Genomic DNA, 27895 nt, shown 5'->3' on the forward strand with positions numbered 1-27895 from the left:
TAAATTAAATTGATTGGACATTATTTGGAAAGCACACAAAGGCTCCATGGACAATTCCTTCTACCTCCTGGCATGGTTTTTTCTCTGACATGCATTGTGATCTGTGGGACCTTATTTACAGGTGTATGCCTTTCCAAATCATGTCCAATCAATTGAATTTACCACAGCTGGACTCCAATCAAGTTGTAGAAACAGGTTTTTGTTGAAGGAACAGATCTGGGCAAGGGTACCAAAAACTTTCTGTAGCATTGAAGGTCCCCAAGAACACAGTGGTCTCATCATTCTTAAATGGAAGAAGCTTGGAACCACCAAGGCTCTTCCTAGAGCTGGCCGCCCAGCCTAACTGAGCAATCGGGGGAGAAGGGTTTTAGTCAGGGTGGTGACCAAGAACCCGATGGTCCCTCTGACAGAGCTCCAGAGTTCCACTGTGGAGATGGGAGAACCTTCCGGAAGGACAACCATCTCTGCAGCACTCCACCAATCACGCCTTTATGGTAGAGTGGCCCGATCCTCTGTTGAAGGCACATGACAGTTTGCTTGGAGCACCTAAAGAACTCTCAGACCATGAGAAAGAAGATTCTCTGGTCTGATGAAACCTTTGGTCTGATGAACTCTTTGGCCTGAATACCAAGCTTCACATCTGGATGAAACCTGGCACCATCCCTACGGTAAAGCATGGTGATTGCAGCATCATTCTGTGGGGATGTTTTTGAGCGGCAGGGACTGGGAGATTAGTCAGGATAGAGGGAAAGGTAAATGGAGCAAAGTACATAGAGATCCCAAATGATAACCTGCTCCAGAGCGCTCAGGACCTCAGACTGTGGCGAAGGTTCACCTTCCAACAGGACAACGATCCTAAGCGCACAGCCAAGACAATGGAGGAGTGGCGTCATCAAGGCAAAGGGTGGCTACTTTGAGGAATCTCAAATATGAAATATATTTTGATTTGTTTAACACTTTTTTGGTTACTACATGATTTCATATGTGTTATTTCATAGTTTTGATGTCTTCACTATTCTACAATGTAGAAAGAAAAAGAAAAGAAAAGAAAAGAAAAACCTTTGAATGAGTTGGTGTGTCCAAAATTTTGACTGCTACCTCCCTGGTCTTTGGTTGACTCTGTGTTTGAAATTCACTGTTCGACTGAGGGACCTTACAATTATCTGTGTGGGGTACAGAGATGAGGTAGTCATTAAAACATCATGTTAAACACTGTTATTGCACACAGAGTGAGTCCATGCAACTTATTACGGTATTTGATTTGCTAAGGAAATGTATTCATGCTTGCAATAGCAAAGGGGTTGAATACTTATTGATTCAAGACATTTCAGCATTTCATGTTTAATTCATTTGTTACAAAAAAAATTCTTCAAAAGTCCTCAGTCCACTTTGTCATTATGGGGTGTTGTGTTTGTAGTCCAGTGACACAAAATTTAAATTTACTCCATTTTAAATTGTAACAACAGAATGTGGGAAAAGTCAAGGGGTGTGAATACTTTCTGAAGCACGGTATATATTTATTTATATTTGGGATTTTGACATTACTTTTATGATATCTTAATTTTTTAAAACTTTTGGATTATGTGTGAATTGTTATTGTATTGCTAGATATTGCTGCACTGGTTGGAGCTAGAAACATAAGTGTTTCACTGCACCTGCTATAACATCTGCATAACAGTGTAAGCAACCAATAAACTTTGATTTGTTTTGGGCCACCACGAGCCGCCAGAACAGCTTCAATTTACCTTGGTGTAGATTCTACAAGTGTCTGGGACTCTATTGGATGGATGCAACACCATTCTTCCACCAGAAATGCTCGTCTCAGGCGACGATCCAGAATCTCCCATAATTATTCAAATGGGTTGAGATCTACTGACTGACACACACACACACACACACACTCTTTAAACCCCCTATGCTCCTTTGAGACCCCTCTTTCAAAGTCACTGAGATCTTGTCCTCTCGCCATGGAGCCAAAATAATGAGCAACTTGTCATTTTTATACATGTTAATTGTTTAACTCAGGAAGAACCACACTACTTTATCCCACATTTACTCAAGTGTTTCCTTTATTTTGTCATGATAATTTAATTGACACAGAAATGAACCACACTAATAACAATTTATGTAGACTTGTTCAGACTATTCTGACCCCTTTTCACCCAGGTTGATCAAGGTCAAATGTGGAGTAGCACAGTTAACCAGAACACGAGCTGGAGCAAATCATCACTGGTCTCTGCTACTGAGGTCTCTGAGTCAGGGGCTTGTAGACTGTGGATTGTGTGTCATTAGGTGCAGAGACCACTGACTATGTAACAGCATTTAACCATCTATACATCTGGTTGCGTGTGTGTGTTCCTGCTTGTGTGTGTGTGTATGCACTGTGTGGGTAAAACAACGATGCCTCGGAAGGTCTTAACCCCAGTCTGTTAACCCAGCAGATCTCAGCTCAGCTGGCCATTAAGATATCTGAGCTTCAATTGTGTAATTTCTCCTCCGCAAATTGAGCAAATTCGTCCTGTAGAAATGTGATTAGCTGACAGCAGCAAAGCTGGGCCCAGGCCAGGCTGTGAGCTCACTCACCCTCAGTTAGCTTAGCACAATGGTGCAGTGAGGGGCTAATCAACTAGCAGAGAGACCAACCTCTGTTCCTCCCCAAAAACAGATCAGGCAATGGGAAATACCCTCCAAATCCCAGCTTTCCCACAACTTAAAACACATAGACAGAGACGGAGAAATATACAGAGGGGAAAACGATAAGCAAAAGAAAGGTCTGTGTTCTGGAGAAAACTGCTCATTCATCTGATAAGGCCGACGCCCACACGGATGAATGATGAATGGCCTGAGACATGAATCTCACTGCGCTTCATATTTTATATATATATATATATGTCTGAATTATATTATTATGGGGGTTAAATGGATCAACAGATTACCAGTGATATATGTTGTTAATGTTTGCTTCCTGTCAGTTTTTCCTACCAAATCAAGTCACATAACTGTTTGATCCTTTCTTGTTTTTTTATGACATCCATCCACACTCTCTAAAATGTCATATTTGAATTAGTTTTCATAAAAGGGTAGACATGCTGAGTTCCTCATGCATAATGATATGTGCTTTTCCAATAATATATTTCACTGATATGTACTTTTCACATTTTTACCTAATAACGTCACTTCCTGGATTAGCTCGAACTGGCCATGATATGTCCACATAAATATCCAACACAAGATGCTATCTTAGCCGACTTCCTTGGCTTCAAATGTGTATCGAGTCTTTACATAAGAATGAATGGTGTCACATGAACGATATGTGCTGTTTTATGCTGTGGTTGAATAACTTTTCTAACAAGAAAGACAATACTGGTTAAATGTATCTGATACCATTTTCTGGTGGTTGTGGGGGAAAGAACTTCACAAAGCAGTTGGTTCACCCTCCGTACATCTGTATGTAGTGGACGGACCTGCATTGTTTGTAAGATAACGTTCAATGACATCTCCATAAATCTATATATTTACTTCGAGGCTACAAACAAAGCTGAAACATCCTGGCAGAAGGCTCCCATTTCAACACAGCGTTTAATGAGTCTGAGCAGCAGACCTCTGATTGCCATCCTCTTGTGCTTCCTCTGCTGTCAGACCCAGATAACAAACTGGAGCGATCAGTCACCAACTAAATGGACTTCTCTCCTTTTGTGACACCAGACCAGCAAGAGTAGCGGTGACCGCTGCACGGCCCCTACTAGAGATAGACAAGCTATCTCAGTGTCATCTTTAACGATCTTCCCTCCTATTTCCTCTCTCTCATTTCCTCTTCTCCAGAATCTCCAAAAACATCCCCACCACCAAAGACGTGGAGCCCCTGTTGGAGATCGACGGGGACATCCGCAGCTTCGAGGTGTTCCTGTCCTCGCGGACACCCGTTCTCATGGCGCGCGACGTGGAGATGTTCCTTCCCTGCACCGTCAACCTGGACCCCAAACTCCGCGAGATCATTGCAGGTCCTTATATTTACACACAAGTACCACTTTTCACTATTACACTCAGTTAATTCAAAGACCTATAGGCCCTTATGCATAAAACATACCAGAGTAGCAGTGCTGACCCAGGATCAGGCCCCTCCTGTCCATGTAATCTTATTCATTATGATCTAAAAGGGAAAACTGATCCAATGTCACCACTCCTACTGTGAGACTATTTTTGGATACAGGCCATTACCCAAAATGAATGTCAGTGTTCTGTCATGATATTCAATCTATCAATCATTCAATCAAATTATTTGTCATGTGCAGAATACAACTGGTGTAGACTTTACTGTGAAATGCTTGCTTATGGGCCCTTCCCAATGATGCAGACTTTAAAAATTGAATAGTAACACGAGGAATTAAATAAAATACACAAGAATGGAGCTTTATACAGGGAGTACCAGTACCAGACCAGTGTGGAGCTATATACAGGTATTACCAGTACCAGACCAGTGTGGAGCTATATACAGGTATTACCAGTACCAGACCAGTGTGGAGCTATATACAGGTATTACCAGTACCAGACCAGTGTGGAGCTATAAACAGGTATTACCAGTACCAGATCAATGTGGATCTATATACAGGTATTACCAGTACCAGACCAGTGTGGAGCTATAAACAGGTATTACCAGTACCAGACCAGTGTGAAGCTATATACAGGTATTACCAGTACCAGACCAGTGTGGAGCTATATACAGGTATTACCAGTACCAGATCAATGTGGAGCTATATACAGGTATTACCAGTACCAGATCAATGTGGATCTATATACAGGGAGTATCAGTACCAGATCAATGTGGAGCTATATACAGGTATTACCAGTACCAGATCAATGTGGAGCTATATACAGCTATTACCAGTACCAGATCAATGTGGAGCTATAAACAGCTATTACCAGTACCAGATCAATGTGCAGAAATACAGCACAAGGTATTTAAGGTAGATATGTACATGAAGGCAGGGTAAAGTGACTAGGCATCAGGACAGATACAAATAAGAGTCAAATAAAGAACAGAGTAGCAGCAGCAAATTGTATGTGAAGGTGTGTGTATATGGTGTGTGTATATGGTGTGTGTATATGGTGTGTGTATATAGTGTGTGTGTATATAGTCTAGTGAGTGTGTGTATATAGTCTAGTGAGTGTGTATATGGTGTGTGTATATAGTCTAGTGAGTGTGTGTATATAGTCTAGTGAGTATATATAGTCTAGTGAGTGTGTGTGTGTGTATTTAGTGAGTGTGTATATAGTCTAGTGAGTGTGTGTATATAGTCTAGTGAGTGTGTATATGGTGTGTGTATATAGTCTAGTGAGTGTGTGTGTGTATATATAGTTTAGTGAGTGTGTATATAGTCTAGTGAGTGTGTTTATGGTGTGTGTGTATATATAGTCTAGTGAGTGTGTAGATGGTGTGTATATTTTATTTTTATTTTTTTTCCTTTTGTAACGAGATTCGTCTTCCTCTGCCGAGTAGTATGAAGGATCGGACCAATATGCAGCGTGGTACGTGTCCATGTTGATATTTATTAACAATGAACACAAAGAACAAAATAACAAGGAGAACAAATGAAAACGAAACAGTTCTGTCTGGTGAAGACACAGAGACAGAAAACAATCACCCACAACTAAAATGGGGAAATCAGGCTACCTAAGTATGATTCTCAATCAGAGACAACAAGGTATTCTGATTGAGAACCATACCAGAAACACATAAATGTACATAGAAAAAAGGACTACCCACCCCAACTCACGGGACCAAACTAACACAAAGACATAATAAAGGAACTAAGGTCAGGACAGATTTAACCAGGTAGGCTAAGAACAAGTTCTCATTTGCAACTGCGATAAGATAAAGAAAGCAGTTCGAGTACAGAGTTACATATGGAATAAACAAATCATAGTCAATAATACAGTGGAACAAAAGAAAACAAGATGTCTATGTATAGTGAGTGAAAATGAGGTAAGATAAGGGAGTTAAGGCAATAAATAGGCCATGGTGGCGAAGTAATTACAATATACCAATTAAACACTGGAATGGTAGATGTGCAGAAGATGAATGTGCAAGTAGAGATACTGGGGTGCAATGATCAAGATAAATAAATAAATACTGTATGGGGATGAGGTAGGTAGATAGCCCATTTGTAACCATCCTATCTATGTACATGTGCAGTGATCTGTGAGCTGCTCTGACAGCTGGTGCTTAAGCTCGTGAGGGAGATATTTATTTATTTTTATTTTACCTTCATTTTACTAGGCAAGTCAGTTAAGAACAAATTCTTATTTTCAATGACGACCTAGGAACAGTGGGTTTGTATGAGTTTTCCCTGCGTTTGAGAGCAGTTGGAGGCCACGGAAGGAGAGTTGTATGGCATTGAAGCTTGTCTGGAGGTTAGTTAAAGAGGGGCCAGAAGTATACAGAATGGTGTCGTCTGCGTAGAGGTGTACCAGAGAATCACCAGCAGCAAGAGCAACATCATTGATGTATACAGATAGAGAGTCTAGTTTGAACCCTGTGGCACCCCCATAGAGACTGCCAGTCCGGACAACAGTCCGATTTGACACATGAACTCTATCAGAGAAGTAGTTGGTTAACCAGGCGAGGCAATCATTTTTTTTCCAAGGCTGTCGAGTCTTCCAATAAGAATGTGGTGATTGACAGAGTCGAAAGAGGTCGATGAATATGGCTGCACAGTAATGTCTCTTATCGATGGCGGTTATGATGTCGTTTAGGACCTTGAGCGTGGCTGAGGTACACCCATGACCAGCTCTGAAACCAGATTGCATAGTGGAGAAGGTACGGTGGGATTCGAAATGGTCGGTAATCTGTTTGTTAACTTGGCTTTCAAAGACCTTAGAAAGACAGGGTAGGATATATATAGATCTGTAGCAGTTTGGGCAGTTTAGTCTAGTGAGTGTGTATATGGTGTGTATATATATATAATCTGGTGAGTGTGTGTATTTATAGTCTAGTGAGTCTGTATATGGTGTGTCTATATATAATCTAGTGAGTGTGTGTGTGTGTATACAGTGCCTTGCGAAAGTATTCAGCCCCCTTGAACAGTTCTGCCACATTTCAGGCTTCAAACATAAAGATATAAAACTGTATTTTTTGAAGAATCAATCATGAGTGGAACGACATTTATTGGATATTTCAAACAGAAAAACTGAAAAATTGGGCGTGCAATTCACCCCTTTACAACTAAAAACTGAAGTTCAGTGAGGATCTCTGAAATCCAATGTTGACCTAAATGACTAATGATTCTCAATCCACCTGAATCAAGTCTCCGTAAATGCACCTGCACTGTGATAGTCTCAGAGGTCCGTTAAAAGCTGCAAGGAACACACCAGGCAGGTCCGAGATACTGTTGTGAAGAAGTTTAACTTCTTGAAGAAAAGCCTCAGGCTCATTAGCATAACGGCCAAAATAAAATGAAAATAATGCGCCTGCTCTCAAGCTTACAACAACACTGTCATCTCAGATTTTCAAAATATGCTTTTGAACCATAGAAATTGACTAATTTGTGTAAGAGTATGCAAAGCTAGCATAGCATTTTGAGTAGCATTTACACAAAAACCAGATAACCAAATAAATAAAATAATTTACCTTTGAAGAGCTTCTGATGTTTTCAATGAGGAGACTCTCAGTTACATACCAAATTGTTATGAACTTGAGTGAAGACCCAAAAAGCGGTTTTAACAGAAAACAGAAATGAAAAAACAGAATGGCATAAATCCTCACTGTCCCAACTCAGTATAGTGCAGGATGCCCTGACCAAACAGGACACAAAGACATAATCAAAAACAAAACAAGAATCAGACACTGAAAGTAGCAGGAACAGAGAGAGAAATACCTAATCAGAGGGGAAGAGAGAACAGGTGGGGAAGAGTGAATGAGCTAGTTAGGGCAGATGTAGAACAGCTGAAGAATGAGAGACAGAGAAGGTAACCTAAAAGACCAGCAGAGAGAGACAGAGTGAAGAGAAAGGACAGGAACAGACATAACAAGACATGACAGTACCCCCCCACTCGTCCCGAGAGGGAACCCAACTCCTCTCCTCAGGACCGTTCCCAATCCACTAGGTACTGATGACCACAAGGGCGCATGTCCAAAATCTTACGAACCCTGTAGATGGGTGCGCCCTCAAAGGATGGGGGGGGAACGAGGGGGCGCGAAGAGCAGTTAACACAGGAGACATGGAAGACCGGGTGAACAAGATAGCAGAGTTACATAACGACCTGAGAAATAAACCAATGAATCATAGTCAATAAGCTGTCTTAAAAGAAGGTTCTGTGGAGAGCCATACTCTCTGACCGCAACAATATCTAGGACTCTTGGTCCTAAAATAGCGGCCCTCACAGTCTGCGCCCTATTACGGCAAAGTGCCGACCTGACCCCCCTTCCAGGTGCGCTCGCAACGCTGGACAAAAGCCTGAGGGAGGGGACCATGGTGAGATGAGAACAGCGGAGGCTGGTACCCGTAAAAAGGAGATTACAATATACCAATTAAACACTGGAATGGTAGATGTTGCAGAAGATGAATGTGCGGAAGCCCCAATCAAACGAGATACTGGGGCCTCTGCAAACGATCAGAGATAAATAAATTCTCGAAATATCTGAGCCGTCTCCTTAGCAGAAGGGAGCTTATCGGGGAATGAAATGAGCCGCCTTAGAGAATCTAGACAACCGTAAGAATAACCTTCCCGCTGATTCCGGTGATAAAATCCATCCACGGTCGAGTGGGACATGTGCAGTGATTTAGTCTGTGAGCTCACGTTCCCGAGTGGGCTGACAGCTGGTGGCCGGCTAACTAAGTGGGCCCACTGAAGAACGGCCGGACGAGTAGAGGGAGATATTTATTTATTTTTTATTTTAGACAGTCAACCCGACAACACGCCCCTTCATTTGGAGACCTAGAAGAACTGAGGCAAGCATCAGTTTGGTGTTTTTGAGAACAAATTCGAAACGAGCGAAAAACAGAGCCCAACGAGCCTGACGCGCATTATTTTCAATGTACTCAAGGTTCCTAGGTCAACAGTGGGTTTGGGCTATGAGTTTTCCAACATCATAGTTACGTTTGACGGCGATAAGCAGTTGAGAGAAACGGAAGGAGAGTGTAAAGCATGGCTCCCAGCTCAACAACAAACTGTCTAGAGAGGGTTAACAAGAATTGTGGATGTAAAACGATTCTTAAGAAGATCAAAAGCTCCCTGGGCGGAAACGGACCACTTAAAGCACGTCTTAACAAAAGTAAGGGCTGTGAGAGGAGCTGCCACCTGACCGAAATGGATGAAACGAGATAGAAATTAGCGAAGCCCAGAAATCGCTGCAGCAGCAAGAGCAACATCATTGGATGTCCATAATGCAGAAATAACGGAACCGAGAGTCAGGCGGCATGAAAAGTGTTTGAACCTTCACATAAAGACAGTTCTCCAAAAGGCACCCCACATGAGAGACTGAAAAAATCAGGATATCCAGAAAACAAAAATGTTCAGTCTCGGACAACTAGGCCTCCTGGAGCGTTAACGAGGCCGAAAGGAAGAACCCGGTATTCAAAGTGCCCTAACGGAGTGTTAAACGCCGTCTTCCACTCGTCCCCCTCCCTGATGCGCACGAGATGGTAGGCGTTACGAACTCTATCAGAAAAACCTGGTTAATCTCAGGCTGAAGACATAAGGCAATAACATTTGAGAAACCAAATCCACGCATGGGCGCAGGGACCCGTCTTCCAACAAAAAAAACCCCGCTAAGAATGTGGTGATTGACAGAGCCGAAAGCCTTGGCCAGGTCAATGTCAATATGGCTGCACTGAACACCGTGCGCAGATCGTGATACTCCTCCGGCACCCCTGTCAAATCGCCAGGCTCCTCCTGTGAAGAAGAGACAGAGGAAACAGGAGGGATAGCAGACATTAAACAGGTTACATGACAAGAAACATTCCAGGATAGGATATTACTAGACCAATTAATAGAAGGGGTTATGATGTAGCCAGGGATGACCCAAAACAACAGGTGTAAAAGGTGAACGAAAAATTAAAAAAAGAAATGGTTTCCTTTACCAGAGACAGTGAGGGAAAGGCACACCCTCCAGCTGAATCTTGGGGACCATCTAAAGATTGCTCCCTAACTGTGGAGAATGTCATGTTCCCGAGCCCAGGTCTCGTCCATATCCGCCCCAGAGTCTATCAAGGCACTGCAAGAAGCAGATGAACCGTCCAGCGGAGATGGACCGGAAAGGTGTTTGATCCAGAAACTTGGCTTTCAAAGACCTCCTAGAAAGACACTGGACATGAGGTGACAAAATGACCAGCGGAGCCGCAGTAGAGACAGAGGCGATTGGTGATTCTCCGTTCCCTCTCCTTGGCCGAGATGCGGATACCCCCAGCTGCATAGGCTCAGCATCCGAGGATGGCAGTGATGCGGCAGGTGGCAGTGATGTGGAGGGGAGCAACGGAGAACGTCTAGTGAGTGTGTATATGGTGTTAATAGTCCAGACTGGATATAGTCTAGTGAGTCACTAGTGTCAATAGAATAATCCGTGGATGTATGACATAGGGAAGACAGGGCCCTGGAAGCCTCTCGCCAAAAACAGAACGGTCAAAAACCCGTGTCCTGATATACACTCAGCCCTGTGTCTATAAGGAGAGAAATGACGTAGGCGATGGGGCTGCGCTCCTGGATATGTAGTCTGAGTGAGGAATGGTGGCACTCTAGTGGGCTCCCCAGTAACACGTTGTTGATCCTGGGCTCCGGAGTGGAAACCCTGGAAGTGGGCGGTGGATCGAAGTAACCTGTCTTGTGAGCCCCCAGGGTCTCAACTGTTGAGCAGCAGACCCTCCTTTCTGCCACATTTCAGGCTTCAAACATAAAGATATAAAAAAAGCTGTTTTTTTTTAATGAAAAAACAGGAATGGCATAAATCCTCTTCCAACGCTGTCAGCGGAACAAAAAGTGGACAGGACAAGGTGGAAGCAACGAGACGACAGCTTGCTTCTGGATCAAAAACACAAACAAGAATCAGACACTGAAAGTAGCAGGAACAGAGAGAGAAATATAATTAAGAGTGAATGAGCTATTATTTCAGCTGAAGAATGAGAGACAGAGAAGGTAACCTTTTTAACAAATCAAAAGACATAACAAGACATGAAAATGCGCAGTTTTTCCTGAAAGCGTCTGTGTGTAGGAAAATCGTATTCTACATTGCCTGGCTACCGAAACGAACCGAAAATTCAGTCACCTACAACATAAAACTTTTTCCGGATTAACTACATAATATCGACCAGGCAAACGTTGTTTGGAATCAATCCTCAAGGTGTTTTTTCACATATCTCTTCATTGATATGCAGTTCGTGACTAACTTGCTTTCCTCTCTGTATCCCATGAAAAAATACTGTCAGGTGACTACAATCCACCTGTAAATGTGGTCTCTTAAATCTTCCAATGATCTGCCTACAAATGTCACCTGCACACCTTGGGAAATGACAGAGAGGTCATTCCTCTCGTTCAAATATAAGGAGGCAATGGAAAACAGAGCCTCAAAAATCCTTGTCATTTCCTGGATGATCTCAGAACAAGGAACACATTTCTGGACAGGCAGGTCCTATCAATTATATGCATAGTCGATACAAAATATCTTGTTTAAAACGTCAAAAAATGAAATAGTTTAAGAGGTTAAAGCCGGATTTGCAAGTTTACACCTATGCTTACTATACATAACTTTAACCCATTTTATAAGAGATTATCGATAACTGAAATATTCCAGGATTTTATATATACATTCTAGTTGTACTTTATCAAAAGCCTTTTCAATGTCAGCAATGAATGCCAGGCCTGGTTTTCCAGATTGTTCATAGTGTTCTATTGTTTCCAGTACTTGTCTTATTTTATCTCCAATGTATCATCCATGTAAAAAAAAACGGTCTAATTAGGATGAATAATATCCAAATTCCCTTTGGGCATGGTGAAGTTATTAATTACACTTTGGATGGATGGTTCTCTGTAATAGCTATTTTAAATTGGAAAACGTAGTTTGATTACCAAGATCCTAATCTTTTGAAGGATGTAAGACACTTGCATTTTCAAGAATGTTTAATGTTACAACGTTGTATTTTTAGTTGTCACTCTGAAATTTCCCCTGATGTTGATCCCTGTACAGGGATCACAGCCATAACAGGACCTCTTACAGTTCCCTCCCTACTTTGTGCAATTTCCGCCTGAAGACATACCCAATTCTAACAGCCTGTAGCTCAGGCACAGAACCAAGGATATGCATATTCTAGGTACCATTTGAAAGAACACACTCTGAAGTACATGTGAATTGAATGTAGGAGAATATAACACAATAGATCTGGTTTAGATAAAACAATGGAAAAAAACATGTTTTTTATGTTTGTATCATCATCTTTAAAATGAACAAGATAAAACAAACATTCGATAGGATGATTGGGACAATTTCAGTGAAAAACATAAGAGGGCAACAGTACTTGTGCAAAGTTTCAGAATGATAACTTCCTAAATGAGTGTGCTACATGACATTTATCATGAAGTCACCCAGGTGTCCCACACAAGTAGCCCAAATGTACCCAAGTGACCAAATTGGTGAAGGTATATATTTTGAAACAAATAACTATATGCAACATACCAAAATGCTATTCTAACATCCCCCCCCCACACACACACACAAAAAAATGGGGGGGAAATGGAAAAAATAATAATAATTGATTAAAAAAATTATATATATATATACATACATACAAGCACGGTGGCTAGGAAAAACTCCCTAGAAAGGCAGAAACCTAGAGAGGAACCAGGCTATGAGGGGTGGCCAGTCCCCTTCTGGCTGTGCCGGGTGGAGATCACAGTGGTTGTAGAGGGTGCAACAGGACAGCACCTCGAGTAAAAATGAACAGTTTAGGGTTCCATAGCTGCAGGCAGAACAGTTGAAACTGGAACAGCGGCAAGGCCAGGTGGACTGGGGACCGCAAGGAGTCATCATGCCAGGTAGTGCTGACGCATGGTCCTAGGGCTCAGGTCCTCAGAATTAGAGAGAGCATACTTAAATTCACACAGGACACCGGATAAGACTCCCATTCAGAGTCGTGGTCACTGTGAAAGAAAATGTTCAGTTAGAATAGTTTCACATATGAGCCCTGTATCAACAGGTATAATAAACAGATACAGATATATAGAGAGAGTACAGGGAACATAAGGTTGAATATATTATTATGACCTGCTAGATCTACTGTCTCTTTTATATTATGACATTTCAGCTAGATCTACTGTCTCTATTATATTATGACAGACCAGCTAGATCTACTGTCTTTATTATATTACAACAGACCAGCTGTATCTACTGTCTCCATTTCACTTTGGCCATTGATGTGGTCCTGCCCTCTCCTCAACAGCCTCAAATAGGCTATTTCATGTGGGTTGGGGTGGGGCGGCAGACACACGCATCTCACATTTCATGACATTACATGTTTATATATTGCTTCTAAAATTTAAAAAAAATCACAAATAATATTTTATATTATTAATTTCAAACAAGGGCATTAGCATGATAAGTACTTACCAGTCCAAAACGATGTCCTCTCCCGTTCAAAAAATATTCCTCCACAATCGCTAAATTAATCGTCCTACAACAATCTCTGTCTCACCTTCCCAATCAATTTATTCTAAAATTGTGTGTACATCTGTATATCTAGACGTAGATTTAGCTTTCCCTGACTGATTGATATATAAACAGCTGAATCTGCGCGTTCACCAAACAATGCAGTGCGTAATTTGTGTTTCTCTTTCCGGTATGACACTTCAATAGCGAATGACTCACTTTACGCTGGAGCTTACTACATGGGTTGGTCTTGCAACACATAAACATGGCATATTGCCGTTTAGCTCAGCTCATTGGCTATCTAGACGATTCAAGACGATCAGTGGTCATTGGGTTAAAAGACAGTCAGTCAACTAAACAGCGGGTAAATCATTGGTTCACAATGATGTCATGACTTGTTGTCTTCAAATCGGTTTCTTTCAGTCAATACGTCCTGCGAAATGGCCCATCAGGTTTGATTGTGTTACAAACAAACCAGTTGATTGCAGTGAAACCAAACATGACTGGAAAAGTCAAGATCTGTGTGGGTGATTTACCTGGAATGTGTCGTCAAATGGAATGAGACGGAATTCACGACACAAGCGGTTCACAAAATGTTTTGTGTGAGGCTATAAAAACGGATTTGATCAAACAAAAGATCATTGTGTAACAATGAGCATTGGAATTGCAAACAGACAAAGATCGTCAAAGGTAAAAAAAAAATATTTTAATTCAGTTTGTGATTATGTTATGACTGTGCTGGTTAAAAAATATATATAATTATGGGGCTCTATGCTCAGATAATCGCATCGTATTCTTTCGCAGTAAATCCTTTTTTAAATCTGACAACGCAGTTGGATTAGCAAGATTCTAGGCTTTTGATACATGTGAGACACTTGTATTTTCATGAATGTTTAATATGACTATTTATGTAGCGATCATCGAATGTTGTGGAATTCCAGCCCGCTAGCGGGTTCCGTGCGCAGAGAGGTTAAAGTAATGATGGACTGACGTTTCTCTTTGCTTATTTGAGCTGTTCTTGCCATATAGACTTGGTCTTTTACCAAATATGGCTATCTGATTGGCTCAAAGCTGTCATCAAGGCAAACGGTGGCTACTTTGAAGAATCTGAAATATAAAATATACTTTGATTTGTTTAAACATTTTTGGTTACTACATGATTCCCTATGTCTTTGTCACGCCTTGGTCTTAGTATTTTGTGTTTTCGTTAATTAGTTGGTCAGGCCAGGGTGTGACATGGGTTTATGTTGTTGTATTTCGTAGTGGGGTTTTTTAGTTATTGGGATTGCGGCTGAGTAGGGGTGTTGCATAGGTTTGGCTGCCTGAGGCGGTTCTCAATCAGAGTCAGGTGATTCTCGTTGTCTCTGATTGGGAACCGTATTTAGGTAGCCTGGGTTTCACTTTGTATTTCGTGGGTGATTGTTCCTGTCTCTGTGTTAGTGTTCACCAGACAGGCTGTATAGGTTTTTCACGTTCCGTTTGTTGTTTTTGTATTTATAAGTTATTTCATGTATCGTCATTTGTTTCATTAAAGACATGAGTAACCAACACGCTGCATTTCGGTCCGACTTTCTTACGACAAACGAAGAACGCCGTTACAGTATTATTTCATAATTTTGATGTCTTCACTTTTATTCTACAACATAAGAAAATAGTAAAAATAAAGAAAAACCCTTGAGTAAGTGTGTCTAAACTTTTGACTGGTACTGTACATAAAAAAATCTTGAAGCTCTTAATTTACACAATTAACGAGTAATATGCGTAATATTGTAGTTCATGAGAAGGATTAATACCTATAACCAGGATTGCCATTACATCAATTACATTTTTGGCAAGCAATTATTATTTTAGAAAGCAATAATTGTGATTCATCCTACGTTGTCCCTTACATCTTTACCCCATAGCAACAGATGTGGGATACACACACACAAACATACTCATACACACTCGACCCCTTTCCCCCACAAACAACCACAAGCTCAGATGTTCAACATTTTTCCATCCCCGAGCCCAACTCAAGAAAGGACTTAATGTGCAAATGCATATACAGTTGCAGCTTTTTGAGAAGACATGCAAAATATAGCAAAAATGTAGTACAAATTGGGAGATGTTATTAACCAATGTTAAGTCCTAGCTGATGGACCTCAGATACAGCCCTATACCCTGAAACACCTACACGCTGGTCCCCCATTTTGACCTTTTTCTCAAGCATCTCCGTGCTGTCAGACCTTTGATTATTTGTGCCAACAGGGCCACAGTAATTTGCCCCCCTTTCTGATTATCCGAGTGTGACCCCCTCCCAGTAGGTTACTTCAGCTAGTGTTGCCAGCACTGCTACTACCTGGGTGGGTGCACCCCACCGGAATCCCCACTGGCTAGGTACAAGGTCGTCAAGGTTCTCATTAGCAGCTTTGAGAATTTCCTTGTATATTATGCTCTCCCATCAGGGGGGCTTGGCTTTGTAGGACCAACCCTGCCAGGCAGGCTCAGAATCTTGAGGGGGCTGTGCTGCTCCAGTGGCTCTCTGACCGCATTCATCTTTCTGTTTTGGCTACGTATAGACTTCTTACATTAGGCCCATAAAACAGATAAGGACTTCTCCTTAGTGTATTGGTCGCTCAGGTGGGTGTCTGGGGTAGAGCGTCGGGGACAATACATGGGCTCTGGGATATGCAACCATTTTCCTTTTTCTCTCACTTAACTCCACACTTTTCCAAACACAAAAACACACACCTCACCTTCCATCACAATACACTTGCACATCCCCACACACTGTGCCTTCTATGTCCTCTGTTTGCTGGGTTTTATCTCTACCATGTTGATTGAGTATTTTTGTGTTTGGTTCCTTATAATAGATGTATTATTTAGCTAATTATGTTTTCTTCTAATGCTGTCTTATCTATTTAATACTAATTATGCTTTCTTCTAATGCTGTCTTATCTATTTAATACTAATTATGCTTTATTCTAATGCTGTCTTATCTATTTAATACTAATTATGCTTTATTCTAATGCTGTCTTATCTATTTAATACTAATTATGCTTTCTTCTAATGCTGTCTTATCTATTTAATACTAATTATGCTTTATTCTAATGCTGTCTTATCTACTTAATACTAATTATGCTTTATTCTAATGCTGTCTTATCTACTTAATACTAATTATACTTTATTCTAATGCTGTCTTATCTATTTAATACTAATTAAGTCAAATTCTAATTATTTGTAACATTCCTTATCTTGAATGGGATGGTGTAGTTGTGTTGTATCAATTGTTGTATTTTATTGTTTTCCTACATATTTTTTTATTACAATCCCTACCATGGATATTATTGGGTGTTCCATTATTCGACTCCTCTATGGGAACTTTGTAATATTTAGAATAGCCATGGAGTCGTCTTTGTGTCTCAGAACATTTGGTTATATACAGTTTATTGATTACGAAAGCTACACGTTTCCCTTTTAATCTATTCTGCTTGAAGATTGGGTACAGAACTTTGCGCCGTTCTGCAATTTCCTTCAGGAACTGATCATTAATTTCTATTTTCGGGCCAGCAAGTCTTTTACTCTGGCTTTTAACAATTTATTTGAACTCTGAAGAATGCAAATTTGGCAGCGATTGGGTGCTCATATCTTTTTCCGAAACGTTGTACACGATCGAGTTGGATTTTGTCTGCACCATCACCTGGGCTCTGTAGCGCTGTAAAATAGAATTATTTTACCACACTTTCAGGATCTTCACCTTTCTTTTACTTTGATAGCAATAAGTATCAGATTTCTTCTCATAGACCTAGTCTGTAGGTCAAGTAAGGCTTCTCTCAGAAACATGTTCTCCTTTTCACGTTCATTAACGTTTGTTTCAATCTCATTGACTGTACCTTTTAGCTTGTTAGTTTGTTTCTTCCTTGTAACAGCTTATTCGTCACTCATTAGAGGCTCGCCTTCAACTCCTTTTTATCTTTACTGACTAATTCATGCCCAGTTTATCATTGATCGATTTTAACAGATCTCCTTACCATTCCCGGTTGTGAAAAGCTTAAATCATCCGTGTCCGTCAAGGAGTCACGTTTTCTTTTGGGGATTGGCTCTCCATGTTTAGCCTCTGTCATGTTTGGATGTTGATTGCTTTGGTAATGTTGGTCGATACATTTCTCTAGCCTTATAATTTGTTTTGTGTTGTTATTATTCCGTTTTCATCTGCACCGAGGTGTTCAGTCCACCTTACTTTGCCCATGTTAAGTTCTTAATGATGTAGATGCCAAGGAACTTGAAGCTCTCGACCCGCTCCACAGCATCCCCGTCGACGTGGATGGGGGGCCTGCTCTTCCCTCTTTCTCCTATAGTCCACGATCAGCTCCTTGGTCTTATTGACGTTGAGGCAGAGGTTGTCGTCCTGGCACCACACTACTAAGTCTCTGACCGCCTCCCTGTACGCTGTCCTAACGCCGTCGGTGATCAGGCCTACCACCGTTGTGTCGTCAGTAAACTTGATGATGGCTTTGGATTTGTGCTTGGCCACGGAGTTGTGGGTGAACAGGGAGTACAGAAGGGGACTAAGCACACACCCCTGAGGGGCCCCCGTGTTGAGGGTCAGTTTGGCGGAGGTATTGTTGCCTACCCTCACCACCTGGGGCCGGCCTGTCAGAAGTCCAGCATCTAGCTGCAGAAGGAGGGGTTCAGTCCCAGGGTCCCTAGCTTGGTGATTAACTTGGAGGGGACTATGGTGTTGAACGCTGAGCTGTAGTCTATCAACAGCCTTCTCATATAGTTATTTCCTCTCTTGTCCAGGTGGGAGATAGCAGTGTGAAGAGCAATTGAAATGATGTCATCTGTGGATCTGTTGAGGTGGTATGTGAATTGGAGTTGGTCTAGGGTGTCTGAGATGATAGTGTTGATCTGTGTCATGACCAGCCTTTCAAAGCACTTCATAATTACATATGTGAGTGCTACAGGGACATAGTCATGTCAAAAGGTTCCCTTGGAACTATTGGGAACAGGGACAATAGTGGTCAGTTTGAAACATGTTGGGATTACAGAGTGGGACAAGGAGAGATTGTAAATGTCTGTGAAGACGCTTGACAGCTGGTCATGCTTTGAGAGACACGCCCTGATATTTAGTCATCTGATTGTTAACCTCTTTAAACGTTTTGCTCATATCGGCCACAGAGAGCGAGATCACACAGTCATCTGGAGATCACACAGTCATCTGGCGCAGGATACGTGTTGGTAGAAGTGAGGTGGTGTAATTAGCTAAATTGTTGCTTACTCATTATCTGCAACCAAACGCATTTGAATGCTGCCAAAGACTCTCATACAACAGTCGATCAGCTATCCAGCTCAAATGGCTGACGTCACTACCAGCAGAGATGCTATTTAGTGTGAATGACGCAATGCTCACCTATTCATTTATTGGCCACATGGTGTTTGGGACAATTCCGGGCTGTCACACAGGCGTCACTGTGCGCTGAGCTGGTCAGTTAATAGATGTATCTATCCACCATAACAGTTGTTACCCTGGCCTTAGTGTGATGGCACCATGCTGTTAGTGACCACAGTGTCACACTGAGTCTGTCTGTTGACCAGCAGAGACTGCCTTTGTCATGGTGGTCACAGGGACAGAAAGATGACCAGTGACTCTCTGGCCAGTAATCCACTCTAATAAATGTAGAATTTTAGGATAATTCTTATTTGCTTGTTGTGCTTGTTGTGTCTATGTGTTGATATCTTAGTGTGTGTGTATTTTATAATTATTTATTTTTTTACCTTTATTTAACCAGGCAAGTCAGTGAAGAACAAATTCTTATTTTCAATGACGGCCTGGGAACAGTGGGTAAACTGCCTGTTCAGGGGCAGAACGACAGATTTTGTACCTTGTCAGCTCGGGGGTTTGAACTCTCAACCTTCCGGTTACTAGTCCAAAGCTCTAACCACTAGGTTACACTGCCGTATGCTTGTTGTGTCTGTGTGTTGATGTTTACATGTCTCTTCATCTTAGTGTGTGTGTATGCTTGTTGTGTCTGTGTGTTGATGTTTACATGTCTCTTCATCTTAGTGTGTGTGTATGCTTGTTGTGTCTGTGTGTTGATGTTTACACGTCTTTTCATCTTAGTGTGTATGTATTTGTCTTGATATTCGTGTGTGTGTGTGTGTGTGTGTGATCCCTCCCTGGCCAGTCATCCATTCCTCTGGAAGGTGACCAGCGCCCCTGTCCCTCCCTAGCCAGTCATCCATTCCTCTGGAAGATGACCTATACCCCTGTCCCTGGCCAGTCATCCATTCCTCTGGATGGTGACTAGTGCCCCTGTCCCTCCCTAGCCAGTTATCCATTCCTCTGGAAGGTGACCATCCCCTGTCCCTGGCCAGTCATCCATTCCTCTGGATGGTGACTAGTCATCCATTCCTCTGGAAGGTGACCAGTGCCCGTGTCCCTCCCTAGCCAGTCATCCATTCCTCTGGAAGATGACCTATACCCCTGTCCCTAGCCAGTCATCCATTCCTCTGGAAGATGACCTATACCCCTGTCCCTAGCCAGTCATCCATTCCTCTGGAATGACCTGACATCCATTCCTCTGGAAGGTGACCAGTGCCCGTGTCCCTAGCCAGTCATCCATTCCTCTGGAAGATGACCTATACCCCCTAGCCAGTCATCCATTCCTCTGGAAGATGACCCTAGCCAGTCATCCATTCCTCTGGAAGATGACCTATACCCCTGTCCCTAGCCAGTCATCCATTCCTCTGGAAGATGACCTATACCCCTGTCCCTAGCCAGTCATCCATTCCTCTGGAAGATGACCTATACCCCTGTCCCTAGCCAGTCATCCATTCCTCTGGAAGATGACCTATTTAAACTCAGTTTTTAAACTCAGTTTTTCACAATTCCTGACATTTAATCCGAGTAAATATTCCCTGTCTTAGGTCAGTTAGGATCACCACTTTATTTTAAGAATGTGAAATGTCAGAATAATAGTAGAGAGAATTATTTATTTCAGCTTGTATTTCTTTCATCACATTCCTACTGGGTTAGAAGTTTACATACACTCAATTAGCATTTGGTAGCATTGCCTTTACATTTTTTAACTTGGGTCAAACGTTTCGGGTAGCCTTCGTAAAGCTTCCCACAATAAGTTGGCTGAATTGTGGCCCATTCCTCCTAACAAAGCTGGTGTAACTGAGTCAGGTTTGTGGACCCCCTTGCTCGCACACACTTTTTTTATTTCTGCCCACAAATTTTCTATAGGATTGAGGTCAGGGCTTTGTGATGGCCACTCAAATACCTTGACTGTTGTCCTTAAGCCATTTTGCCACAACTTTGGAAGTATGTATTTATTTATTTTATTTTACCTTTATTTAACTAGGCAAGTCAGTTAAAGAACATATTCTTATTTTCAATGACGGCCTAGGAACAGTGGGTTAACTTCCTGACTGATGTCTTTAGATGTTGCTTCAATATATCCACATAATTTTCATTCCTCATGATTCTATCTATTTTGTGAAGTGCACCAGTCCCTCCTACATCAAAGCACCCCCACAGCATAATGCTGCCACCCCAGTGCTTCACAATTGGGATGGTGTTCTTCGGCTTGCAAGCCTCCCCCTTTTTCCCCCAAACATAACGATTGTCATTATGGCCAAACAGTTCTATTTTTGTTTCATCAGACCAGAGGACATTTCTACAAAATCCCAAAAGTACAGTCTTTGTCCCCATGTGTAGTTACAAACTGTATTCTGGCTTTTTTTATGACGGTTTTGGAGCAGTGACTTCTTCCTTGCTGGGCAGCCTTTCAGGTTGTGTCGATATAGGACTCATTTTACTGTGGATATAGAAACTTTTGTACCTGTTTCCTCCAGCATCTTCAGAAGGTCCTTTGTTGTTGTTCTGGGATTGATTTGCACTTTTCGCACCAAAGTACGTTCATCTCTAGGAGACAGAATGCATCTCCTCCCTGAGAGGTATGACTGCTGCATGGTCCCATGGTGTTTATACTTGCATACTATTGTTTGTACAGAAGAACGTGGTACCTTCAGGCATTTGGAAATTGGTCCCAAGGATGAACCAGAATTGTGGAGGTCTACATTTTTTTTTCTGAGGTCTTGGCTGATTTCTTTTGATTTTCCCATGATGTCAAGCAAAGAGGCACTGAGTTTGAAGGTAGGCCTTGAAATACATCCACAGGTACACCTCCAATTGACTCAAATGATTAGCCTAAAAGAAGCTTCTAAAGCGATGAAATCATTTTATGGAATTTTCCAAGCTGTTTAAAGGCACAGTCAGCTTAGTGTATGTAAACTTCTGACCCACTGGAATTGTGATACAGCGAATTATAAGTGAAATAATTTGTCTGTAAACAATTGTTGGGAAAATGACTTGTGTCATGCTCAAAATAGATGTCCTAACCGACTTGCCAAAACTATAGTTTGATAACAAGAAATTTGTGGAGTGGTTGAAAAACAAGTTTTAATGACTCCAACGTAAGTGTATGTAAACTTCTGACTTCAACTGTATACCCCTGTCCCTAGCCAGTCATCCATTCCTGTGTCCAGTGTCCTGCAGCCATCCAGTGGGCATCAAGCCAGTGGGCATCAAGCCTCCATTGTGCTCCCTGCTGCAGGATTGGGTCTCTACTCAACCCATCATTCAACAACAGACACTCTTATGACAGAGTCATTTTTTTCCTGTTTCTTACCAGGCCACTGATTCCACTATGTTGTAACTCTATTTGTCAAAATACAATTTATCAGTAAGAAAGACTGTGTTCTTGGCAAAAGTGACAGTTTGAATGAACTTTGTCTATTTTCAGTAAAGCCTATAAAGAACAGTTTAATTTTCACCCTGCTCCATCAAGTGCACTCAATCACAGAATCAAAGTTTCTCCATCTATGTGGAATATGATTTGCTTGCTCTCCACAGAACATCTCTATTTGAACTCAATAAGAATGATCAAATATGATTGGCTGAATCAGTTTAAGTGGGTGGATCTAAAGTGTCTTTATATTCAGGGCCAAGACATGATCTCGATCAGCCTCACAGATGAAACGTCTTCATTTCTCTCCCCACTCTTCCTTCCTTCCCTCCTCTCCCTCTTTTTCATTACATCTTTCTGTCACTCCACCCACTCTCCCTCTCTCTCTTTCTCTCCCACTCCCTCTCATCTCTCCTCCCCTCTCCCTCTCTTTCTCTCCCACTCCCTCTCTCATCTCTCCTCCCCTCTCCCTCTCTTTCTCTCCCACTCCCTCTCTCCCCTCTCTCCTCTCCCACTCCCTCTCTCCACTGTCTCTTTGTCTTTCTCTCCCACTCCCTCTCTCATCTCTCCTCCCCTCTCCCTCTCTCTGTCTTTGTCTCCCACTCCCTCTCTCATCTCTCCTCCACTCTCCCTCTCTTTGTCTTTCTCTCCCACTCCCTCTCTCATCTCTCCTCCCCTCTCCCTCTCTCTGTCTTTCTCTCCCACTCCCTCTCTCATCTCTCCTCCCCTCTCCCTCTCTCTGTCTTTCTCTCCCACTCCCTCTCTCATCTCTCCTCCCCTCTCCCTCTCTTCCATTAGATGTCCGTGCTGCCAGGGAGCAGATGCACATTGGAGGAGTGGCCTATCCCACGCTGCCCCTGCAGGACGTGCCAGCCCGCGCCCCCTCCTCTTTCGGCCAGCACTCGGCTGCCTGCTCCCCCACAGGCTCCTACGTTGGTTCCCTGCCCCCCCCAGGGCTTGTGCCCCCCCAGCCCCACAGCAGTTACTACAGCATGCCTGCCCCCCAGCACCCCTTCTACACCCGGGTGAGACGCCAGCACAACACAGCAGCAGACAGGCAGATGACTGCACCTGAACGTAGCTCAGTACACATTCATTTAGTATACAGTAGAGTAGGGAAGGTTTGTTCAACGTACTTCAGAATACCAGTAAACCGGTGTGCCTGGCACTTATTACCATACCCTGTTTAAAGGCACTTAAATATATTGTCTTGCCCATTCATACCTTAGTATAGAAATAATCACAGTGCAGTTGTACCTCCCTCAGTTTACCTTCGCATACACACAGGACTTGGTTACTAAGTGATGGTTACTTACCTCTGTTTGTTAATGTGACTGCCCAGCTACCTCAGAGCACCGACCTCACAAGACAGTGCTGTTTACTCACTTAACCTCATTTTGAAATGTGACAGTGCTGACCTCAACTTGAAAAAATGATTCTTCACAGTTCTGGTGTTACTTAAAATTAGGAACCCCTTTCTAATATTGAGTTCCACCCCCCCCTCCCTACACACACACACACACACACACACACACACACACACACACACACACACACACACACACACTGCCCTCAGAGCAGCCTCAGTTTGTCAGGGCATGGACTCTACAGGGTATCAAAAGTGTTCCACAGGGATGCTGGCCCATGTTGACTCCAATGCTTCCCACAGTTGTGTCAAGTTGGCTGGATGTCCTTTGGGTGGTGGACCATTCTTGATACACATGGGAAACTGTTGAGCATGAAAACCCCAGCAGCATTGCAGTTCTTGACACAAACCTGTGCGCCTGTCACCTACTATCAGACCCTGTTCAATGGCACTTAAATATTTTGTCTTGCCCATTCACCCACTGAAGGGCACACATACACAATCCATGTCTCAATTGTCTCAAGGCTTAAAAATCCTTCTTTAACCTGTCTCCTCCCCTTCATCTACACTGATTGAAGTGGATTTAATAAGAGACATCAAAAATGGATCATAGCTTTCACCTGGATTCACCTAGACAGTCTGTCATGGAAAGAGCAGGTGTTCTTAATGTTTTGTATAAGAATGGTCCCTCATACAATCCACACGTTTTAACCATTCTCCATCTTCATCCTTCCTCTCTCTCTGGTTTCCATATAGCCCTATTTTCCCAATCATGTGTATCACCTTCCCCGGCATCAATACAGCTCCCATCTTCACCCTGCCCCGACCCAATCACGCCCTTCCTTCAAAACAGGCTACCCCAGGGACCCCAATGGGCTTGTAAGTACAGAGCTGCCTGTCAGTAGTACACCTAACACTAGTAGCTAGTCAGTAGATAGTAGTCATAGTAAGTTTTTTTTTTTGTCTTAGTGGTTAAGCGCCAATTACTTTTACAATTGTTTTGATTCTGATTCTGTTTGACAATATTATTTGTGAAACACGTGTTTCACCTTTCTAAGGTTTCTCAACACTTATTTTCCTCCCAAAAAAAAGTAAAAGGGCCTGTTTCTCTTTTGTGTTCTTCATTGCGATGAATACGATCCGTTTAATGCAGCGGGTCAGTGGGTCAGCAGGTGGTCTCTGTCTTCAGGTCCGTTGTTTAAGCTTGAATGAAATGAACCCCTTTCACTCTTCAAGGAGTTTGTGTAGACGTGTTTTTTACCCCCCTATACACCCCAATCTTATTTTGCTCCAGCTCTAGTTTAGGTTATTCCTATACCCAATGCCCCTTGACCCACCCCATGCCTCATTCTGTGCCCATGTCAGGATGTAATTGCTGAGGATCCCAGAGAGGGCCTCCCCTCCCCCACTACCACTGACCCCCCTATGGTAACACGACAGGCTGGTGTGGAGCGTTGGCATTAGCTGAAGCATCTGTGTCCTTTCATCTTGACTGTTACGACTAGCCACAAACAAACACACACAAACTCACCAAAAGGCTATGCACTCACACACATGGCTAACCTTGTCCATCAACCAGATACACTAACATGGTTTGGAAAGCTGACAGGGTATGTCAGTGACAATGTCATGTCTCATGTTGACTAGTTGCACCGTGGCTCCCATGTTTGTGGCCTGCTCTGGACCTAAGTGTAATAGCTCAGTCCTGTATGAATGTGAGTCTCATTGTCCAGGAGTGAACTAACCACCATGCGAGTGCGCCCGCTCCCATTCTACATACGAAGCATGTTCATATAGGACTAGTTCACAGGAAGGTCCAAGTAAGTATAGATGAGTGGCGGTGCAGAGTTTCCCCTAGGATTTCTTTCAGCAGCGATGGCAGAGATAGCAGGGGGATCTTCCCTTTTTTTTGCAGTGGCGGCCACGATTTAGCAGCACCGGTGCGCCACTGCTAGATGCACATAGGGGAAACACTGATGATGTAATTACATGGTAATCCGTCATAGGTGAAATATTGATGATGTAATTACATGGTAATCAGTCATAGGGGAGATACTGATGATGTAATTACGGGGTAATCAGTCATATGGGAAACACTGATGATGTAATTACATGGTAATCAGTCATAGGGGAAACACTGATGTAATTACATGGTAATCAGTCATAGGGAAAACACTGGTGATGTAATTACATGGTAATCCGTCATAGGGGAGATACTGATGATGTAATTACATGGTAATCAGTCATAGGGGAAACACTGATGTAATTACATGGTAATCAGTCATAGGGAAAACACTGATGATGTAATTACATGGTAATCCGTCATAGGGGAGATACTGATGATGTAATTACATGGTAATCAGTCATAGGGGAGATACTGATGATGTAATTACATGGTAATCCGTCATAGGGGAGATACTGATGATGTAATTACATGGTAATCAGTCATAGGGAAAACACTGATGATGTAATTACATGGTAATCAGTCATAGGGGAGATACTGATGATTTAATTACATGGTAATCAGTCATGATGGTAATTACATGGTAATCAGTCAAAAAACACTGATGATGTAATTACATGGTAATCAGTCATAGGGAAAACACTGATGATGTAATTACATGGTAATCAGTCATAGGGAAAACACTGATGATGTAATTGCATGGTAATCCGTCATAGGGAAAACACTGATGATGTAATTGCATGGTAATCCGTCATAGGGGAGATACTGATGATGTAATTACATGGTAATCAGTCATAGGGAAAACACTGATGTAATTACATGGTAATCAATCATAGGGGAAACACTAATGTAATTACATGCTAATCAGTCATAGGGAAAACACTGATGATGTAATTAGATGGTAATCAGTCATAGGGGAAACACTGATGATGTAATTACATGGTAATCAGTCATAGGGGAAACACTGATGTAATTACGTGGTAATCAGTCATAGGGGAAACACTGATGTAATTACGTGGTAATCAGTCATATGGGAAACACTGATGTAATTACATGGTAATCAGTCATAGGGAAAACACTGATGATGTAATTACATGGTAATCAGTCATAGGGGAAACACTGATGTAATTACATGGTAATCAGTCATAGGGAAAACACTGATGAATTACATGGTAATCAGTCATAGGGGAAACACTGATGATGTAATTACATGGTAATCAGTCATAGGGGAAACACTGATGTAATTACATGGTAATCAGTCATAGGGAAAACACTGATGATGTAATTACATGGTAATCAATCATAGGGGAAACACTGATGTAATTACATGGTAATCAGTCATAGGGAAAACACTGATGTAATTACATGGTAATCAGTCATAGGGGAAACACTGATGATGTAATTACATGGTAATCAGTCATAGGGAAAACACTGATGTAATTAGATGGTAATCAGTCATAGGGGAAATACATGATGTAATTACATGGTAATCAGATGTAATGTAATTACATGGTAATCAGTCATAGGGAAAACACTGATGATGTAATTACATGGTAATCAGTCATAGGGAAAACACTGATGATGTAATTACATGGTAATCAGTCATAGGGGAAACACTGATGTAATTACATGGTAATCAGTCATAGGGGAAACACTGATGTAATTACATGGTAATCAGTCATAGGGAAAACACTGATGATGTAATTACATGGTAATCAGTCATAGGGAAAACACTGATGATGTAATTACATGGTAATCAGTCATAGGGAAATCACTGATGATGTAATTACATGGTAATCAGTCATAGGGGAAACACTGATGTAATTACATGGTAATCAGTCATAGGGAAAACACTGATGTAATTACATGGTAATCAATCATAGGGGAAACACTGATGTAATTAGATGGTAATCAGTCATATGGGAAACACTGATGTAATTACATGGTAATCAGTCATAGGGAAAACACTGATGATGTAATTACATGAATCAGTATATGGGAAACACTGATGATGTAATCAGTCATCAGTCATAGAAACACTGATGATGTAATTACGTGGTAATCAGTCATAGGGGAAACACTGATGTAATTACATGGTAATCAGTCATAGGGAAAACACTGATGATGTAATTACATGGTAATCAGTCATAGGGGAGATACTGATGTAATTACATGGTAATCAGTCATAGGGAAAACAC

The 27895-nt window shown here is 42.0% G+C and overlaps 1 protein-coding gene across 1 annotated transcript in view; it reads left to right on the forward strand.

Annotated features, from left to right (window-relative positions):
* The window catches only part of LOC135507514 (kinase D-interacting substrate of 220 kDa B-like), a 114317-nt gene that overhangs the window by 75854 nt on the left and 10568 nt on the right, over positions 1-27895 (forward strand). The window contains exons 16-19 of the mRNA XM_064927024.1: positions 3823-4001; positions 23167-23393; positions 24491-24613; positions 25100-25162. Coding sequence (XP_064783096.1) covers positions 3823-4001; positions 23167-23393; positions 24491-24613; positions 25100-25162 — 592 coding nt within the window. The remainder of the gene's footprint in view (positions 1-3822; positions 4002-23166; positions 23394-24490; positions 24614-25099; positions 25163-27895) is intronic.

The sequence above is a fragment of the Oncorhynchus masou genome, chromosome 21 (assembly GCF_036934945.1).
Source record: "Oncorhynchus masou masou isolate Uvic2021 chromosome 21, UVic_Omas_1.1, whole genome shotgun sequence".
Taxonomy (NCBI): domain Eukaryota; kingdom Metazoa; phylum Chordata; class Actinopteri; order Salmoniformes; family Salmonidae; genus Oncorhynchus; species Oncorhynchus masou.